Source organism: Plectropomus leopardus, chromosome 3 (assembly GCF_026936395.1).
Source record: "Plectropomus leopardus strain MGB_pleo_1.0 chromosome 3, ASM2693639v1, whole genome shotgun sequence".
Taxonomy (NCBI): domain Eukaryota; kingdom Metazoa; phylum Chordata; class Actinopteri; order Perciformes; family Serranidae; genus Plectropomus; species Plectropomus leopardus.
The window spans coordinates 34,314,118-34,335,593 of NC_142178.1; the positions used below are offsets into that span (position 1 = coordinate 34,314,118).

Below are 21,476 nucleotides of genomic sequence, written 5' to 3' on the forward strand. Positions count from 1 at the left end.
CAGTAAAAAAATACATTTAAGATGAATTTCAGACCAAAGTCCCCAATACTGAACTGCCTAACACATTTAGCAATTTCATGAGCTACCACATAGCTTCTTTGAAAGAATGAATTGACTTTTCCTTAAACCTCCTTTTCTCCTGAACCATATGATGTTCTTTTGTGCTGGCTTTTTCATTTCACTTCCACATTAAACTGACAGGTTGTCCATTAACCTGGTAAGAAATGTATATTAAGAAGAAGTATTTTTAAAAAGCTAGGAAAAAAAACTATATTTAAAATTATAATAATTACATGTTTAACATTATGTTAAGAATTTCTGAAGCATTTTTTCCAGGTCATTTCCTTGTTTTTTTTTTTAAAGATTTTTTATTTTCATTTTTATAATTTTAGATAATACTGAACTTTTTTACTAATTTCTTGCATTGTTTGGATAATTTCTTTCTGTTTTTTTGCTCATTACCTTCTTCTCGCATTTTTGAAAGAAATTAAGCTCATCTGCTCAGGTTTCAAAGGGTTAATATACATTAAGAGTTAAGTTTGAGCTCCTATAATCTGAATCGCTGGAAAGGAACAGAACTTTACTATTAATGGCCTGAATCATCTGCAGTCTTGTGTCAATCATAGTTACATAAACATGCTATGCCATATTCCATATAGAAATCTTACATAAGTCATCTGGGACAGAGGCGGGAATGGATTTCTCTGGCTGCTGGACGAGAACTGATCCGTTAGGATTTGATAGGAGATAATAAGACAACACATTTCCTTCCAGCTTTGCCTAAGCCTGGGAATCACATGGACATGAGCATCATGAATGATCACCGAAGACAAAAAAAAAAAAGAAATAAGTGTGCTGGGAGGTTTTTTAATGTGCTTTTGTTCCCTTGAACGTCATTGCACATGCACAGCTGCAGCCTTTGCATGGAGATGGCAAAGCATATATACAAGCAGATTAAAATGAGGACACGATTATGTTTTTTTATGAGATAATTTCATATCCATGTACACTGGAGCATCAGATGTCACGCAGCTGCACCAATCTAGACTGAAAAACGCATGAGACCTAAAAGGAGCTTTTGGTACTGTGCCGGAGTATCCATGTCAAAAGAGATTAAGAGCCGTTGCATCTTTTTACTTGGCCTTGAATACCTTTGGAGCATATGTGGCGTCAGAGTGCAACATTGTACGGCCTAAGCTCTTGATAGACACAGACTTCATTTGTATTTCAGCGGCGACTTCCGCTTAAAGCTGCTAAGAGTAGAATTTGCCTCTAAACAGATAGCCCCCAAGGATTAGTCTTCATAATCTGTCGTTCACTGATCCTCGAAATCATACTGTCTGGGTGCTCTGGAATCAGCTTACAGTGACAGTAGATGGTGTGCGAGCGGCTTTGTGATTGCGTGCCGTCCGGGCTTTATGTACAGTAGCAGCAAATGAGAAAAAGACAATTGTTGATGTCGAGTGACGCTTCCGATAAGCACGAGGACCTGCTGCTGTAGCAACACGCTGCATGCCTGTCTCTCGCACTCACTGACATGCAAATCTGCAACGTTAGACGGGTAAGAGCAAGACCTTTCCCTCTGCTGCACATCAACAAACAGATGCTCGTGTATGAACTGAGCATCACTGCTAACCTCTGTGACTTCCATGAGAAAATCCAGAGCTAAAGTTGATTTTTTCCCTTTTTTTAATGCTTTGTGAATCAAACAAAACAGACAGTGTGTTTCCTGCCGACAGCGTTTTATGTGGGTAGCATTAAAACTCCAGACAGGATCTAAATCAAACAACTGTCCCTTTTATACAGTCTTACAGTATATTAAAGTTTGATTACAGACACTTGGGCAGTCATCGGGTGCAAAATACCAGATGGTGATGACACGGGATAAACTATAGTGTGTATAAAGTTTAAAAATAAATCTAAATGTTCGTCATTGAAAAACAGTCTCATCTGAGTTGTGATTGATTTCTCGGAACATTAATCCTCATTATTCAGAGGGAATTTTCTTGGAAAACACTTAAAAAGGTATAATCCGTGTCGGATTTTAAATCTCAAATGAACTGTGATTAACAACAGTGTGAATTAGCCCGTTGAACATTTCTTAGAGGTACCATTATAATTTATTCATGAGAAAACTCTTTTTTAGCTATAGACAAACACATATAAGCATCCTATTAAACAAGAGCCTTCGACCAAGTCTGATGCAGTAGACACACATGTTAACGACAAACGCACAAAAAGAAAACAAAAAAATCAGCATTAGTCTAATCATTCTGCATGTCAGAGGTAATATCAAATATAAGACATAGAGGATTTGATATTGCTTACATGAGGACAGTCTGGAGCCGTTTCTCATAAATAACAATGAAAATGAGTACAAATGTGTGTGTTTTTTCTTTTTTTAGGAACTGTGCTCCCTTTTTCTGTACATTTCATAGCACAGATATGTCACATGTGACTCCAGAAAGCACACAATCAAGCAAGCACATACAGCTGACTCTCTGGCTCCTTTACAAAAACAGGAAATGTTAATGGATCCCTATATCACAGCGGGAATGTCGGATCACTCCGAGGTGGAGCGGAGACGTCTACGCTGAGCTGGAAACCGCCAGTTTCTTCAAGTGGTCCATGAAGACCTGCAGACTGACGTCGTCAGTGAGGATCGGGGCTCCCGTCTCCTGCGGATGCACGGGAATCATAAAACAGGGGTTGAGGGGTTTAGGTAAAAATATTTCTGTGACATAACTCTGATTCCCTGGGCACTTCATTAAAGCAAACAGGTTTATCGCTAAGATTAGCTTATGCAAGACCTTGTCCTCTTGATAATCTCATTCTCAGACTCAGTGTTTGTAAACTGCAGGTTAGAGTTTGTCTCGTCATGGGAAATAAAAGATTAATGCTATTTTCAGCTTTCAATCCTCCACACTTAAAGGTCAGAGGTTAGCAGATGCAAGACCTGCGTTTGATGACAGTTAGATTGTCAAATTGTTTTTTTTCCACCCAGAGGTACGGGGGGGAACCTCCGCGTGGGTAAACAAAGTAACGTAACGTGATGTAATTACATTTGTCCTTCATCCTGCTACATCTTGTTGAGTTGAAGGGTGATTAAAATCACCATCTTGTGATTTGACTTTTAACATATGTATTTTTTATGATGTAAAATTTATATAAAAAGATAGTTCTACCTTTTTAATTGAAAATTCTGCATTTGCTGTGAGAAAGTTAATAAACTCAACTCAACATGGAAGCTGATCTGTGTATGGCGGCAGCAGCAAAATGTAGTTTAGCCTCTTTAAAAAGGCCTAGCTAAAATAAAAATCAATATAAGTTTAAGTGGATATTATATTTAGAATATTTTCACCTCCCCACCTTACCGTCAGACAACTCCTTTGGCACTACATTTTCTCAACTTCATAACTTCCATATTCCTACGCAAAAGAGCAACTGTGCCGTGCACGGTATTAGCTTGCAGACTGGCTGTTTGGGTCAAATGCTCAGCAGTTTATGGAAAAGACAAATAAATACAAGAAAGTATTGCTAAAACAATGAGTGATTATGACAGTGGCGACTAAATGTCATTCACTGTGCAGACTAAAGGATATCTCTGTGAACCAAAGTACACAAAAGAAGTTTTGTAAATGATGACTGAATGGGCCGAAAGAGAGAGATACGTTGGAATATGAAGGTTTTATGGTTAAGAAAATATAGTGCCAGAGAAAAGTGCTGTCTCAAGGTAAAGGGGTGACATTTTTCTCAATATAGTGTCCATTCAAAGTGATATTGATTTTTTTTAGGGAGGCCTTTTCAAAAAGTGGCAAGAAAATGCCAATCCTCGTCCACAGCAGGTCATCACTTTGCTTTGTTGTGGTACTTCAACCTCTTGGTAGAAGTTGGTACGTCTACGTCTCCAAACTGAGGGCGTGTCAGCTGCCGTCTGCTCTATGTAATACTCTGACTATGGATAAGTACCTCATACCACCCCACTTCAGAAAAATCCCCAAACTATCCCTTTAAAGCCTTGATTTGGACATATGATGTGAATGATATATCTCTGAAACATTCATGAATTATTTTAAACACATATGAATTGATGAAAGCTCATTAGGAGGTTGTAATTAACTGCAGCCCACTGAAGCTGCACAAGGACGCAGCAAATGAGTTAAAATCCTCTCAATTTGATATTTTTGGATAGAAATGTTGATGAGCTCTTAAAGCAAATCTATTTTCATGTTTAAAAAGTAGAGAAATGGTATTGTATTGCGTACCTGTCCCCAGGCGTAGAGGTTGTTGTGGGTCTGTGACGGGTTGACCTTGGAGAGCAGGAAGCGAGCCTGTGAGCCTCCGTGCTCTGTGTCGATGTAGCGCGGCATGGGGAAGCGCGACTGTAGGATCTCCTGGGCGTCGTCCAGCGGAGCCTGCAGCAGCTGTTTGAAGTTCTCGTACTCTGCCATCTCTTGGTAGCCCGCCTTTCGCCACTGTGCTATGGTCTGGAAATAAAGAGGGAAATAATAGCTTTAAGAAATGCCTGCTGTGTCGTCTATTATGTTTGTATCCTCTCGAACGAAATGAAGGAGGTGATGGTTTTTGGAGCTGCTCTGTCTCACCTCTCCGTGGTAGATAACCAGCTGGAAGAAAGTGTCCATCAGCAGGATTCGATCTGGCAGGATGCTGCTGCTGTCCAGGAGGACGGGCTGTGAACAGGAGACAAGTCGATGAGTTCAGAGGAATTCAATCACCAAATAATTCATCACCGACGGACATTTTTATAAAGACATCCTGCTGCTCTGACACTGATGGTGATGGTGTGGAGTGTGTGAGGCTGACCTCTGGTGGTCCATGGAAGGAGTAGGAGTAGAGGATGGGTTGGATCATGATGAGGGACTGGGTCAGGTCCTGCCTGACAAAGTGGTGCCTGTAGTAGGACGACTCATCGGGGCTGTTGTTGAACACCTGCAGGAAGGGCGACCGCCGCAGGTGGAACATAAACTGCAGACAGAGAGAGGAAGAAAATGTTAGGCTTTTGAAAATCATTATAATCCTCATGCAAATCAATTCAGACTGCGGACGGTTTCATAATAAGAACCGATTGTTACATTTTAAATCAAATCTGTAAGAATTAAGGATGTGCACTATACTTCAACTCGTCCATTAAACTTTTTTTTCTGTCTCTAGTCGGCACCAGAAATACGAGCTGATCCCCAGAGGAAAACGGGAGGATTTTGAATCGGCATGCGAGACTAACCGGCAGCTCTAATCATCAACGGTTCTCTTTCTCTCATATCTCTTTCACACAAAAATGCACAAACACACGTCTGCTCTCAGACTCCATGGATGGAGCTGCGTGCACACTATCAGTACGAGTCCGCGGCTGTCTGTGGATATGCTTTGTCATTGGATGCCCTCTTGCTCGGCCGAACAACACAGGCGCTTTTGGGCACACGAGAGATCCTGAGAGGCCTCAGTGTATGTGTGTGCCAACTTGCATGCACACTCATGCATGAGAAAGGTACTCTGTGTGTGTGTGTGTGTGTGTGTGTGTGTGTGTGTGTGTGTGTGTGTGTTTTTGAATGGAGATAAGTTGCAACGTTAAATACATAGTAACGTTTATTTATTGCGTTGTTGTCATTAGAGCTGCAACTAACAATTATCTTTTTTGTCTATTGATTTTGTCAGTTATTTTCTTGATTAACTGATAAGTTGTTTGGTCTAAAAATTGTCAGAAAAATCATGAAAAATGCCAATCAGTCTTTTCCAAAGCCGAAGATGAAAATTCAATTTACTGTCATAGAGGAGTAAAGTCACCAGGATGCACATTTAAGAAGCGAAAATCTGAAAACTTTTACTTTTCGTTGCTTAAAAATACCGAAACTGATAGTTGGCTATTAATTTAATAGTTGACAAGTAATCGATTCGTCATTAATCGCTGCAGTTTGTATGATAATGTATAATGTTCGCAATGCATGGAGCGAAATGGCTACTGTAATATACCAAATTTTATTTTCACTAGCTGTTAGGAACATCCCTGATAAGGATTTGAAATTTCTTTACAGATTCGCATTCATGCAAGTCCACTAGGAGGCAGGCTTACCTGTGGGTAGAGGGACAGAGACTCTGACAGTCTGAAGGATGCAGGATCGTCTTTGTTGAACTGTCCGAACTTCTGACACTGAAACAGCCGGAGACACAACATTGTTTAAACACCAAACACACATCTTACATAACCTGGCTTTTACACAACCCGTCACATCACACAGCAACACAATACGTGAGCAATCACAGAATTGAAATAATATCAAATAACTCTACGTATGCCAACTGTGCATCGATCTCGTCACAGAGTAGGGAAGAGCCGGTGTGTGAGCGTCACTCACCAGGCGGATGAGCTGCCTGTCAAGCCAGCGTAGGACGTCTGGCCCCTCCTCCGACTCGGCTCTGAAGACTCCCAGGCGAGCCATGAGCACTGCGGCCGCTTCCTGGTCGAATGACGACTCGATGTGCTGGATTTGGGACTGTGCATCGGCCCAGCTTTGGTATTAACAGAAAGAAAAAAAAGAGAGGAGAGGAGGCAGGAGGCACAGGTGAGCTTGGGTGTGGTGTGAATGACGCACATGTCTCTGAAGGCGTCGCCATGAATTGCAGGAATGTAAACATCCGGTCTAACAAGGCTTATGTTGATTCTAGCTGTCGCTCTCTCTAGACAAAATGCCAGCTCCTATTATCACTAACTAACACGTGTAAGTGCATAAAGACAATCTTTTCTGCAAATAACTTGCTGTTTATAATGATAATAATGTTCCAGATTGACATGAAATAAGAGTTCTAGTGTGAAGGATTTAGGATATCTCAATAAAAATAGATATATTGGCAGAAATGGAATAAAATAAAATAATCTTTAGTGTATCATCACCTGAAAATGAGAACCATTGTGTTTCTGGTACCTTAGAATGAGCTGTTTATGTCTATATAGGGGGCTAATGAAATCACCATGACGCACTGCCATGTTTCTACAGTAGCCCAGAATGGACAAACCAAAAACAAAAACAGGCTCCATTTATTGCCATTCTGGTTTTTGTGTTGCCCGCCATAGTTGGCAGCCCCTCAGCAATAAACAGCATCAGAATTTTTTTTAAAATTATTTTATTTATTTATTATTATTTATTTATTTTATTTGGCGTTTTTACCAATTTTTAATCACCTAGTTTATTTGTTTTGGAGAGTATGAGACCTCTGCCGATAATTCGGCTCCCAGTAAAAACCTCCTGAACAATGACTACTGAAGAAATTATAAATGTGAGAAGTTTCATCTGACTGAAATCTGTAATCCTTACCACTAGACGCCACTAAATACCCCTAAATCTTACACACTGTTCCTTTTAAGAGTGTTTTTAAGGTGTCTTACTTCCTCGCGATAGTAGTGACCCGTATCCTCCTCTGTGTGCTGGAGTGCTGGTACTGGGTTACGAACTGGATCGCCCCTCGGCCACCCTGGGGAACTGGTGCATTGTGCTAAACACACACACACACACACAAACACAAGTCAAGACAGTAAGACCACTATTCTCAATCACTTCTCTCTTTGCCCGAGTCAAACAAATGATCTTATTCTACAAAGGAAAACACACAAAAAGCCATTGTTTAAAGAGTTTTTCCAAACGAAGCCTTCATCATCCCACAATTAATCACTTGTTTGATGTAATTAGCGCCTGTTCTTTCATCACCCTGCAGTAATCCCATTGGAGGTCACAAGCTAAGGTCCAAGAAGGTGTTTTTCTCACCTGATTCACCACTTCAAAATAAATGCCCAAAGTGGTGGAAGGGTTGAGGCCGCACACTTTCCACTGGCTCGTGCCACCGATGCCCATCTCCTACACAAACACAGAGGACATATTGTGATGAAACAACAGCTCTCAGATTACAATTCAGTTGTGAGGAGAAAGGAATCTGAATTTGGGTTGGCGACTCACATTCTCTGAAACACAGGCACCCTTGGAGTTGAGTGAAACACATGGACCAATGGTCCCGCAAATCTTCACTTCCCTTGATGTCTAAAGAGAAAGACAGACACAAAATATTTATGAAAATGTAAATGTTTTCCATGCTCTGAAATCTCAAAGTTTAAGGAAAGCATTGATATGAAGTATTATTTCAATGACTAAATCACTTCTTTACCTTGACCTCCAGGACGCCTCCGAAGGCCATGCGGAAGTCTCCATTGTAGTCTTTGCTAAAGACTCTCTGAAAGGTCTGTTTGAACAGGGAGGTGTTGAAGGAGTCTCCCATCACAATGTGCCCCCTGATAAGAAATTTTAACAGATCCATTAGAATCAAATTTCTTTGTGTGTGAAGAACCACACATCCCAAACAATGAAGTGCTGACGTACCCGGTGAGATTAGATAAGCACTTCATCTCCAGCAGCCCCGTCTGGTCCAGGGCACAGGCGTAGATATCAATACAGTGGCCGTTCACTGCTGAGCGGTTGGCCATGGCTTCATAGTACTGTGTGGTACAAAAGACAAAAAGGAAAAAAGACATGAAACAACAACTTAATGTCAGCGAACATACCCTACATGTATATGACTTCAATCGTGACTTTTTCACAACAAAAGAAAACCGTAAGTAATAATGCAAATGCCAGGAGCTGCTGAGACTTTGTGCATTTGCTCACCTTGGTGGCCTTCTTCAAATAGCGAGCATTGTCTTTCTGGATGTCGTGCCAGGAACGGATAGGGGTTTTCAGCTCGTCTCCCACCACCATGCCTGGGCCCTGGGTGGGGGGCCCTCCAATGAACAGCATCACACGAGCCCCTGTGTTGGGGAATGTACCCTGAAAACAAAGACAAGAGGAAATGGGTTTCAGTTAAGAATCACTGTACAGTTGATCTGCTAGAGTTACAATTTAACACCACAAGCTTGTAATTATACAATATCACATAGTAGTTACATTCAAGATAGATTAAAGACTTTTTAATGTCACTTGGAATTAAATTCAAAACCAATTTTACAATAAGCAAAATTAAATGAAAAAACAAAAACATGAACAGACATAAATTCCATACAGTTATGGACAATTTTGACAATGTTCTTTTTTAGGTGATTTTTGTTTGTTTTTTTGGTATAAAACAGGATTTTCTCTTGGTAAGGTTTAAAAGTTAGATGGTCTACTTCAAATGCTGAGAAAATGCAAAACTTTCTAGAGTGGAAAATATGGAAAACAATGAACTTATAGTATAGTAGAAATATCCATTTGCTTTGCCTCGAAAAAGATTCGTGCTTTTACCATTTGACTGCAAATCTATGAGTGCTGTTGGTTCCTTTATCATGATTTGTGTGAGGTTAATGCGTGAGGTATAAAATGTTGCATTATAATGCCAATTGAGGCCTTATTTTTAGATTAATGACTCCAATACCTTTTTAGACTTTAAGGATCCATAGAAACCCTGAGTTATAATAGACTGCTGCCAGTTGAAATATACAGAATGCACTCATTTGTATCCATATTAATATCCAGGTTGCATTTCAGGACTGTTCATAAACTGCAGCACGTGTGCTGATCCCTGTTTTCGGTCTGTGAATGTGGATAATGAGCGTTAATGGACTACTGACATAGTTCTCAAATGTGCAATTTAAAGATTTGTATAAAAAAAGACTGCTTTATTAAAAGAATTAAGATCATCTGTCCAAATACAGCGTCAGTAATCCATAATAAAACCTATTTAAGACACATTTAAAAGCTGAAATCTGATAGCACTAAGTGTGGGCGGGAAGGATTTACACATCAGCAACAAAACAGAATTATATAATACTTCCTAATTATTTTATCAAGTCACTTAAAATAATTATCAATTCTAAAAAGCTGTTTTAATTTGCTATTGGTTAAAGAGTATACCAACGACAATATAGAGCTTTTGTCGAATTAGTTACACAGTCAAGACTTACAACAAAGTCTATAGTCCAGGAATCTGGGAAAGTCAGCGACATTTGGAAGCAGGCCACATTGTGACAGAGCCACTGAAATGAGCTTTTAACAATGACAAGTTCCACGTACACAGTGACTCATTTATACAGGGACGACGTGTTCTCATTCAAAGAGAACAATCCATTAAATAAGCCAACAAATAGTGGCTGATAAACACTTTTTTGCAGTTCTGCTTTATATGTAAAAGATCCATTTATCAAGTCAAACGCCTCTCAACAAATCAGTGTCTCTGGAGTCACTAAGAGAGCCAAATTTATTCTAATCGGGCCTCATCTCCTATCAGCTGAAGGAGAGTTTAGCCGGAGAATGATCTGTTGCATCAGTTATATAACCACGCAGATTAGCAGTAGGAGAGGATAATGATGGTGGAGGGAAAAGACAGAAGGCAAACAAGGAACTAGCCTTTGAACTGACAGAGCACATGGACTGCTCCTGTGGAAGATAATCATCGGGCAGTTTGTGCATTTCTGAACAGTTACATGTGGCACAATCATCCTCAAGAGGCTAAAGTTCACGTTACTGTGAGGACCTCGACGAATGGCTGCCAATTTATTGTGTCACGAAAATAAGTAAACACCCAGATATGCTGTTTGCATTGTGTTAATACATTTATGGAAGTGAGTGTGGCATTATTTGTATCCACTTTATTTGTATTTCTGCACGTGTGTGTTTGCTGTACCTCCAGCAGGCCGACGGCAACAGACAGTGCGACACCAGTGGAGCGGAGGGGCCGTTTGCCCTGAGGGACCGGCCACGGGTCTCTCTGAAGCTCACCGAGCAAGTCAGTCAGGTTCATATCGACTCTGTGCACAGGCTGGAGGAACCTGATTATGAAAACAAATAATCTTTAGACAAGAAAAGCTGACTGTGTTGTTTTTAACTTATGTAAACAGCTACCATTCAGGGAATTCTGGTATTTTTCAACCTTGACCCTATTTTCTCATCTTTTGTGTCTAAGTGACTTGTAGGAACAACAATTTTTGAAACTGTCCAGTATTGAGAGAAACCTACAATGTAACCACTCGGGGCAGGTGTGCCCCTTCATTTATGTCCATTCAAAATGCTTGTTTTTGCCACTGACAGGCTCAGATTGGTGTTATTTTGCACCCTCTCAAAATTTTGGACCAATTTCAAAAATTGTTGTTCCTGTGAGTCAATTAGACAGAAAAACATTGGAAAATTGGGTCAAGCTTGAAAAATACAGGAATTTGTCTTTAACTGAAAGACAAGTGGTAGGTGTTAATGCTCCTCCACACCTGCAAGAGGCTGCAGCATCCTGAGGTGCTGGTGGGCGACCAGCTGTTGCTGTTGCTCCTGGCTTCATCAAACCCAGCATCTCCTGAAACACACAAAAGCAAAGCAGTTATTACTGTCGTTTTTTATATTTGCACATTAACTCCTCCATGTTTCTCATTTTTCAAACCCACACACCTGGATCTGTTTGGAGGAGAGGTCCTTGGTCCCCCTGAACACGTAACTCTTGGCAATCCCCTCGCAGCTGAGCTCGTGAACCTGAACCATGCGTCCGAATGTGATGAGACCCACCAGAGCGTTGGGTGGCAGCAGGCTGAGGGACATCTGGAGGGACTCCTTGAGGGCCTGGAGGTCCTCTTCTTCCAAACATGTGTCCACAACATACAGGAAGATGAGAGGGGCCGGGGGTCCGCGCTGTAAGAAGATGGGAGAGATGAAATCGTGAGCTTTGTCTCCACACACATACACAGAGTAGCTGTCACTGTTTATTTATGTCTTTGTTTATTTTTCTTGTCTGCAAACTGAAAAAAAATGTTTGCTAAGAAGAAGGAGAAGCTGAACTAATGTTTGGTTTGTTGTTTGCTGAATAAAGTCTTCTGCTAAAATACAACTAGAACATACAGGAAATGTGTATACATTATTAAAAATGCAAATATTTCAGAATAAAACAATTTCAACAGGCTAATGTTGCAAGTATTTCATGTGACCTGCCTTTCCACTTGTCTTGAACTCTCTTTGGCAGACAATATGAGATCTAAAATATTAAAATTTCAGGTGTATTTACACCAGTTTGCATTTCACACATGTCCAAAGCTCAATATTGATTGTTTGAGTTACATTTGCAATTCCATGTTTCACACAAAATGTTGACTTCAGTCTAAAGAAGCCAATTTGTTCAGACTTTTTTGGCATTTTAATGCATTGTACGTGTTCTCTGTATTCTTGGTTTGTATCTTGATAAAGACACTGAGAAATACACAGTACTGAATGAGTCTAAAATACTTACACAAGCACATTCACAGCTCATATTACTTTTGGAAACAACATGCATTATTTATGAGGCCACACTTGTTAGTCACAATAGTAGTCAAGCCCTCATTGATCAAAAAGCCATGTTTCTATATAATTCAATTACAAAATATCTAATAAAGCCTGTTGTTGACTTAACATATCTAAATACTACATGAATCTGACAAACCTTGTTAACTAATGTACCAAAATAGGAGCACCAAACTTTGAACCATGGGAAATGATCCCCAAATCCATAACAACATTGCTCAGCTGCTGCAGGATGAAATAGTTGCTATTCACCTTTGCACAGAACACCTGCAGTACATATAATCTCAATGTACAGGGCCGAGGTCAGAGTGCAGACATGTATGCTGTATTTACCTGTACTATGTACTCAATGGTAGAAAACTGTGGCATGAGTTCAGCTGGCTGGTTCACTTCTGATATGCCTGCGTAAGAGGGCGGGAACTGCAGAGAGACAAAGGAATAATAAAGGAATGTAGCTCGTCCACGTTGAGTTATGTCACCTCATGAGTTATGTCAACCATAAATATCAAACTGAACGTCAGTGCTTACCGGGTTTCTCTGAAAGCAGAAGTTGCACGCCCATATTTTGGCTCTGAAGTCGACTTGACTGTGGAGGAGGGAACAAAAAAATTCAGGGTTTGCATCCAATTGGCAGGTGTGTAACCGTGACTGATAGTGGGCCACTTAAGGTGTGTTTGCCGCTCTTATGTACCACGCCTTGTACTTGGAACACATCAGCATTTTCATATGCTGATGTGTTAAAAAAAATTCTTGAACTCAGCGCCAAATTCAAATCCCTGCAAAACTCTTTCATCCCCATTTTCTTTTCCTAAATGATAGTTTATGTATTTTTCCCCTTGGAGCCTCTAAGTGACTAATGGGAGCAACAATTTCTGAAATTCCAGTACTGATAGGCTCAGATTGTTTTTTATGTGACAAAATTATGGAAAAGATCCCTTTAGAGATAGACCTCTTTTTGTCTGACCAGATGGAGTCACAAAATTGCTTCTGTCAAATCAACCAAAAACAGTAAACTAATTTTATCACCATTAAACACACCTCATTCAAATTTGACAAGCAAACAAAACTCACTAAGACATCTTGTCAACTACCCACTATTGTAAGAATGACCAACTTAAGTTAAGTTTAAAAATAAAATCTAAATTCACACTGATGTAAATACGCTTGCTCTACAGTATAAACGCTTCAACCAATGTTTACTAAAATGGAGTGTGGTGTCTTTGGCGGTTGAGATTTCAAGGCTGTTTCGGGTTCAACATAAAAAGATCCTGCTGTATAACACAAGTTCAGTTTCATGAGTTGTCAGACACTTCTAATAACAATCTGGGCCTGTCAGTGGCAAAAACAAGCACTTTTAGTGGATGCAAATTGACAGTGCTCAGTTGCCTGCAGGGTTTACACTGCAGCCAGTTTCCCAGTTGCTGGCTGCAGCAGTCTCGCTCAATGCTGGACCAGTTTCAAAAACTTTTGCACTAATTAGTCACTTAGACATAAAAACAAAGGACAATATGGTCCAGGTAAATAAAACAAAACAAAAAACAAAGTTACCCTTGAGGGAGTGCCAGAATGACGAAATGTCAAAACATCGTTGGCAAAAGAAAGATGCACAGATGGTTAAACACAATTCCAATGTTAAAATATTAAATCTGTCTACTCAAATCCTTTTTCTTTGATGCTTTGCTGCAGAAACAAACATTTAAAGGTCAAATCTGAAAGCAGGGACATGGTTCTCTCTTTAACTCACCATAGAGGGTTAAGCACTGCCTTGCAGTTAGCCCGGCTGCACAAAACTGGCTCATACTGGACCGGCGGCAAGTCAGGCCTTTCCTTGAGTGGTGTGAAGAGGCATGAAACTGGAACCACGAGCCTGGTGGCTTCCAGGCGGCTGGACGGCCACAGGTTCCAGCTGAATCGCACCCCATCTCTGTCCTCGTTCTGTTGGATGAACTCCTGGTAGGTTGCCATTATCGGGCTTCAGCTGCAAAGAGCCCGAATAGATTACAGTGAGGTTGTAAGTCCAACAAAAGAACTAGATATAGTTTGAGTGACACTGATGGCCTAAACTTGTTACGTTCTTCTGGAGCTGCAGAGAGCGGCTCTTTATACAGGTGCTCTTTCCTGTTTGTCTAAATTGTTTGTGCTTTTCACTGCACTGATCTGCTCTTTATACAGGTGCTCCCTTCTCTCTTATGCTAAAATAAGACACAGATTTGAAAGAATGACGCACAAGTGTGTCATCAGTAAACATGACCAGCGTATTTTCTGGATATCGAGAACAATGCAAAGGAATCCCAGTGGTATTTTTAGGTTACACCTTTGTTGGCCTGTGTCAGTGAAACATCAATGACGCCTTTAGCAAAGCATCACCAGAGATCCTGTTATAGCAACTGTCTACTCTCCCTCTTTCTCACTATCAGAGGAACTTTGTATTCCCTGAGCGAACAACAGCCTTTCAGTAGGCTTTCAAGGTGCATTTGAAAAGATGACAAAAACAAAAGCAACAATCATTTGTTGTAAGCCTTGGCAAAAGATTTCAGAGGACACAATATTACTTATACTTCTGTAGGCATAACACCTGTGTACTAGATACTTTTATGTAACTATAAAAGTCCAGTAGGGTGAAGGAGTTGAAAATGGGCAATAGCCACATGAGTATCGTGCTCTGTATTGAAAACTATGTTGAATTGCATCGTACCTATCAAATAAATAACTTACAATCACATAAAAACAATAATTTTCTCATGTAATTACCAAAATAACGGGTCTTTAAAATGTCAAAATCTTGAGTTAACCATCATATAAGACAAAGAGAACAAGCAAATCCTCCAAGTTTAAAACCCAAAACTATAGGCAATGAGTTAAATGATCAGTCTATTATAAAAATAGTTGGCAATCTACATTTATTATTTCTGTCACTTAAACAACCACTGAACTGATGATTCTAGTACAACACCACACTTTTATATTTATGAAATTTAATTATTGCAGGTGTCAATAATCTGGTTGAGATAAGAGGCCATTTATATCCTGGTAGCTATAAACACCCGGTGCTGTGCAATAAATCTACATTATACCAATATCATAATATGAAACTAGATATTGTCTTAGATTATTATAATATTTTAAGTGTTTTCCTGGTTTTACAGGCTGCATAACAGTACAGTGATGTAATTTTCTGAACTTATCTGACAGTTCAAGCTGCTGTTTTTCTTGCCTAAACCAACTTGGTCATATCCACATTACTGATGATTATATATCAAAAATCCAATTGTGAAAATGTTTTTTGAAAGCACCAATCGTCATAGATTTTCCACTTTATCACCCAGCACTATAAACACCTCTAAAAAAGCAACCACTACTGTAACTTTGTTCAATTTGTTCAATTGATAATGTAAGAAAAGTGTCAAACAGTTTACGTAGTTTTACTTGTTTGTTTTCGCTTAAAAAAAAACTTTTCATTTTTTTCTTATTTCAAGTAATTTTCTTGTTCTGATTATGCATTTATTTCTTCTAAAATTGTCTGTTCATTTATTACCATATACTATTTACTATATACTTACTATACTAAGTACTAGCTACTATATATACTATTTATTATAAAGTTACTTCTTGTTTTTATCTCATATCTTGCTAATTTTTGGGCCATTTCTATTCGTTGCTCATAGCCGCCTTATCATATAATTTTTTGAAAGAAAAGTAAAAAATCAAGCCAGTTCACTCGGGTTTCAAAGGGTTAAAGTATTTATTCTGTGTCTTACTCTCTTTAATATTATGACAGAGGCTAGCGTTTGACACGCCACGTATCATCGCTGACAAACAGAAACTCAGGGATGGTATCTGCCATTAACAGCATTTCTACACAGAAATGAACAAATGTGATCGTTTTGTTGCTTTCTATCCCCACAAAAAGACACAAGGAACTCTTTATAATAACGACAGTGATGTAGAAACCCAGTAAATATGACAGTAAACCGTCTTGTTGCCAAATATTCCTCCGTTACTCTGTCTGCCACTCAAGCTAACGTTACGGTGAACGGCTAGCAGGGTTAGCTAACGGAATGTAGCATTAACCCACTTCCTGTCCCTCGATGAATGGAAGCAGAGCCAGGCGGCCTACTTTCCAGCTAAATTAAGTCGAGTGCTTACCTTGTATATCAGGTTGGCCTCGGGTATAAACAAGAGTAAAACGTCTGCTGTACTGAAGAGGAATTACAGCATTTGGAGGTAAAAGCAGACGGATGTACAGGGCAGAAAGACGACGGTGAGGGGATCGCTCCCTGCCAGCCGGCTCCTGCACTTCACTAGAGTGACGTGTTACTCCAAGTTAGGGCGTCTCCTATTGGCTGTTCTTTCCTTGACGTTTTAGGAGCGTGCTCTGCGTACGCACGGCAAGAAGGGAACTATGGGAAAGTGAGTTTACAGTATTGGCCTACGGCAACGACGTATCTGGCCCTGAAGCAAAGGAGTTGTTATCGTGTACAGTGTGATGACGTGTGATTAGACGTTTTTTTTGTTTACTCTTTGTTATCAAACCACTTGGTTACTCACTGTGTAGAGCGGTATCAACCTCAGTCTATTTATATTATGATCTTTGGCCAGTGATGGGAAGCAAAGTTAATTTATTCACTCAACTGAGTGACCTATAAACCATAAACTAAAAAGTGGCTTGATTTCTTTCAAAATCAAGAAATGGTCAAAAAGAAAGCATAAAAAAATTAATTTAAAAAAGAAAGGTATAGAAAAAACCCCCAAAGAAAACAAGCTAAAAATAAGTAATACAAACTGTATATTTTCTTTTTCTATAACATAATTTAAACATATAACTAAGGCAATTATGTATGTAGTTTTTTGGACATTTTTTCCTTTAAAAAAATAAAAATAAACAAAATATATATAATAGTCGCTCCCAACCCAAGCCAATTTCCAATTCCTTTTTCTGTCACTTTTTACTTTTTTTCAGTTTGCTGGACATTTCTTGCCAAGGTGCTTATGATGTGTTTTTTTCCCATGTGTTTTTGAAAAAAACATAACTATTTTTGTCAGGATTTGGGGGTTTGCATGCTAGTAAAAGGCAACTGAATACAAGATAAGAAAACTGATGTTGATCCATGAAGAGAAGAATAAAATAAGATAAACAGGGAAAGTGTAATGAAAGTGCAGACAATTAAAGAAACTGATACAATAAATATGAGCACCTACTTGAGTTTATGCCTCTTTTATGGTTTCTATAATCCTATAATACAAAGAGCACATAATTATTTATTTTGTTTTGATGGAGATTAATTTCCACCAAATTCAAATCACTTGTCTCTACAGATTTTGACATTAGGTCTACATACAATTCTTATATTCCATTCATATGATCACCTTTATTATGCATTGCTGTTATAGCCTGTAACAGTAAATGAAAAGTATTTTGGCAGCTTGACTCAAACCCAGATACCCTTTTTCATACATCTTAAGTCAAGCTTGATTTCTTTGAATAAACAGAAGATGCACCGTACTCCCAGCCTCAGTGTTCACCTACTGCACCCTGTAATAACATTCCTTTTTAAGTTAAGTAACAACTGGCAAGTAGCACATGTGTAGGCCAGCTGCTATATATGTTCTCTGTACAGTTTTATAATTAGTTGCTGTCCATGGTACTGGAATTAACACTTTGGTCAACTGCTGGGAGTAGTCATGCTGATGCTTACTTAATATACCAGTAACGTTTATTGAATTATTCTGGAGGTATTTAATCAACTCAACTGTATGTCTTACAGTATATATTTTCTCCTGTGGGCCTATGTGCAGCCTGCGTGAGGTCAGGAGAATGTGTGACTGATGCAGGTCAGAGGAAGGAGAAGGACGCTTTGGGATGCACCGGTACTCAGAGTTTTACCAAAAGCTAATCCATATGTATTTTCACACTTGGGGTCTAATTTCATGGCAGTAAAGTGGTGTAATCGGCAGACAACACTGTATTTTTGCTGTTTAGTCTCTGAAATTTGCTGGGCCATTATCGACTATTGATATGAGTAACACACATTCTCCTTTTTTTTTTCGCAACAAATATTATAAATCATGATCTATAATAAAATGTACTATGATTACTATGACTGGAGGCTGATGGGTCTCAGTAGTGAACTGATTTGTGAACCACATAAATAGCCTCCTTTGTACACACAAACATTATTGCTGTGAAACTAGAGGGATTCAGAATTTGGAATGAGAGAGAGAAAAAAAGATTTCAACGTAAACATTTTTTTGATCATAGGACTCAAGTAATCATGCTGAGTCTGAATTATTATAACAACCTAATTTTATTAATGATGGATAATATCTAAAAGTTGGGAACCCTACAGAGAACAGTCAGTATGAGCAATTACAAGCTATTCGACAAATTTCCACATTGGGAAATGTTGGGAGAACATTTGAACCCGATACAAACCTGCGTTTTCCCTCCTGCACTACAAGTAAGAAGCAGTAAATCCGAGAGTAAGTGAACTCAGCATTTCACTCAGCTGGTTTAGAGCGTCGGTGAACATTAAGTGGCGCTGTAACCAAGCTGTATTTTTGGTGGAGCACAAACCCCTGGAGGGAGAGAGCTAGAGAGAGGGAGAGAGAGGGGTAGAGCTGTTCCCTCTCCTCCTCTATCTGTGTTTCTGCCGTGCACAGCAGACTCTCTCCTCTCTGTCTGCTGAGCCTACAGGCGGCAGGTGTGCACACCGACTGTCCGCCGAAGCTTTACGCACTTCCACCACGTCTGGGACCAAAATTGGATACTAAAACCGAGGCGGCAACTCACGCTGTAAGTAGGCAGCCTGCTGTACAGCCCGACGGAGAGGATGTTGCAGTGATAGACAGCAGAGCAGCTTCTCCACTGTATCAGCCGGCATCGTCAGCTGTTGCTCTAGCGGAGAGTGGAAGAGTCGGGAGCAACAGAGAAAAAAGGCCAAACTATGCGACTGACTTTCTGCCGGTAACCGTTTCCATTATCAGTCAACCGGGGAGCGGATGCGAGCAGAGGTTGCCAGCGAGCCTCTGACTATTTTCTGCCCTTTGTCGGAGCCGGAGGAGCCTTGCCAATGGAGAAAGCGACTCCGCCGCCCCAGCCCCAGCTCCAGCTGTCGATAGCGAAGACTGAAAGTCCAGCGGAGGACATCTCCGGTCTGACCGACGAGGAGCTGCTCAAGTGGACCAAGGAGGATCTGGTGCGGCGGCTGAGGCGCTCCGAGGCCGATAAGATGAGCGTGATTCTGGACCACGGGAATCTCATCCGAGAGGTCAATCGCAGCCTCCAGTTGCACTTGAACGAGATCAGGGGGCTGAAGGTGAGGGGGCGCGCATCGGTGAAGGATGAGATCATAGGTTTTGGAGCGCACCTGAGAACGCGCATAGCAGGAGGGATGTTCTGCTGTTGAGAGAGCGCCTCTGCAAACATGGAGTGAGAATAGATGGTATCATTGAAGTTCACTGTGTAGGCCTGTGTGAGAACCTGATGGGGATGAATGTGCACCCTGTGTGCAGTTATAGGCTTTATGGGCTTTTTGTTTTGCTTTAACAAATCGGACTTATAGTTTTAATTTAACTTTTGCTGGGGAGGTCAGAAAAAAATAAAAATCAAAATAAAGAAAAGTGCAATTAATCCTTTGTAACCTGAGTAAATTGGCTTGATATCTCAAAAAACATGAGGAAAAGTCAATGCGTAACTGGAAAAAAAATTAGCAAGAAATTAGGCTAATAAAAAAGATTACCAAAAATGAGCACAAAAAAGAAAAGTAAAATAACAACAATTAACAAACAGGGGATGACCTGAAAAAAAAGTAATAAAGTAATGATAATAATTGCCTAATGTATGTAAATTCTGTAACCTAATTTTATAAATATAATATAATGATAATAATATTTTTTGTGCATGTGTTTTCCTTTATATCATTCTGTGTCCCCTTTCTAAATTCAGAAGTTTTTTTGGGTCCTTAAACGCAGCACAGGGGGAGCCCTCCATTACTTCTTTTGTTCCTCAGCAGCAGTTTGTAACTTGTGGGGCAGATAATTGATCTAGCCATCTGTTCACAGCTGATCAGATCAGATTGATGGATAAGAAGAGCAGCTGCAGTGAGTGAATGCAAATTTTTGGACCCCTGCAGAATTAATGGCTAAGTTTCACTTTCAATGCACCAGATGTGCTGCTGCTCCCTCTGTACTCAGAGTACGCTCAGCTCTCAGAGAGTGTGATGCAGTAAATAACTGCGCTTTACATTTCAACAGTGCTCTTAAAGAACAGTCCAGCCCCCAAAATATATAGTCAATTTGAGGTGGCAGATGTTTTACTCATGGCAGGCCGCCACAAATAAATGTATGTGTAGGAAACCCTCCAAAAATAACCATATTTCACAGTTTCTGGCGATGATAAATGGTGTGATTTTGGAGTTTTTTCCAAAGAAAAAATGGTTCTTATGGTATTTAAGATATAAAAAAAAAAGTTGTTCTCCCAAGCCAAATCAAAAAACAGAACTCCCTCCCCAGTCCTTAAAAATTATTTTAAGAGCCTCCCTTATTTTGCACTGCAACCTCCCCTCCCATAAATAACAAACAAGCCCTACAACTGAAGGGGATGACATGCTGCTCTGTTCATATGCCAGTGCTGAAATCTGGTGTCCAGATCTCTGCCTGTCTGAGCTACACACACCTCACATTCCTAGACAATCCCTGCACATAAATCTACAGCATGTGCAGTACGATCTGCCCTCAGACAAACGTGGCATTTGCTCTGAACGTACATGCAAGCATTCTACTTTTTCAGTAACCTTTACACTGCCTTCATTTTCTGCTAATAAGAAGAATGTGCCACAAATGTCCACAATATTTACAGCTAGAGCTGAGACCCAGCCTGAGGTGGCTTCACATGAAACACATGGGGATCATTTGGCTTTCTCTGAGACCCCGTCACCTCTCCACCCATCCTATCCGAGCTGCCTAATTACACAGGAAAGAGCTGGAGGGTAGGAGAGCGGGAGAGGGAGGGGGAGAGAAAAGGAGCTCTCGGGAAGGGATGTTTAAGTAAATGTTGCTGGGTGTAAAATGTTCGGGGCGTGTGATTTCACAGCTCTACCCCAGTCTTATTTCTGTGTGTGGCCTCTCCATCTCCAGCAGAGCGTTCTAATCTACATTATGTACTTGACGTTGAATGGCACACAGTGA

The 21,476-nt window shown here is 40.1% G+C and overlaps 2 protein-coding genes across 3 annotated transcripts in view; one reads left to right on the plus strand and one right to left on the minus strand.

Annotated features, from left to right (window-relative positions):
- Positions 1 to 1,671: 1,671 nt before the first annotated feature.
- sec23b (SEC23 homolog B, coat complex II component) lies at positions 1,672 to 16,625 on the minus strand. The gene is made up of 19 exons (XM_042485097.2): positions 16,437 to 16,625; positions 14,035 to 14,268; positions 12,819 to 12,876; positions 12,624 to 12,710; positions 11,409 to 11,645; positions 11,234 to 11,316; positions 10,657 to 10,801; positions 8,667 to 8,825; positions 8,382 to 8,497; positions 8,170 to 8,293; positions 7,965 to 8,045; positions 7,776 to 7,865; positions 7,400 to 7,506; positions 6,372 to 6,525; positions 6,089 to 6,166; positions 4,825 to 4,986; positions 4,605 to 4,691; positions 4,266 to 4,487; positions 1,672 to 2,678 (listed from the first exon to the last, which is right to left on the minus strand). Exons 2-19 carry the CDS (start codon positions 14,253 to 14,255, stop codon positions 2,589 to 2,591), a joined length of 2,301 nt encoding a protein of 766 aa, XP_042341031.1. The 5' UTR covers positions 14,256 to 14,268; positions 16,437 to 16,625; the 3' UTR covers positions 1,672 to 2,588.
- A 2,259-nt stretch (positions 16,626 to 18,884) lies between these two features.
- Positions 18,885 to 21,476, plus strand: part of ccdc85al (coiled-coil domain containing 85A, like) — a 29,299-nt gene continuing 26,707 nt past the window's right edge. Inside the window, exon 1 of one of the 2 annotated variants that reach the window (XM_088074117.1) lies at positions 18,885 to 19,606. In XM_088074117.1, coding sequence (XP_087930243.1) covers positions 19,361 to 19,606 — 246 coding nt within the window. In that variant the 5' untranslated portion in view covers positions 18,885 to 19,360. The remainder of the gene's footprint in view (positions 19,607 to 21,476) is intronic. The other variant, XM_042485662.2, reaches the window with a different exon arrangement.

Bases quoted from the DNA above. Each gene is read 5' to 3' on its own strand.
- sec23b (XM_042485097.2), bottom strand. From the start codon at position 14,255: ATGGCAACCTACCAGGAGTTCATCCAACAGAACGAGGACAGAGATGGG. The intron at 10,802-11,233 runs GTGTGGAGGAGC...TTTCATAATCAG, and splicing joins GATGCTGCAGCCTCTTGCAG to GTTCCTCCAGCCTGTGCACA. The intron at 4,692-4,824 runs GTCAGCCTCACA...TCCTGTTCACAG, and splicing joins CCTTCCATGGACCACCAGAG to CCCGTCCTCCTGGACAGCAG.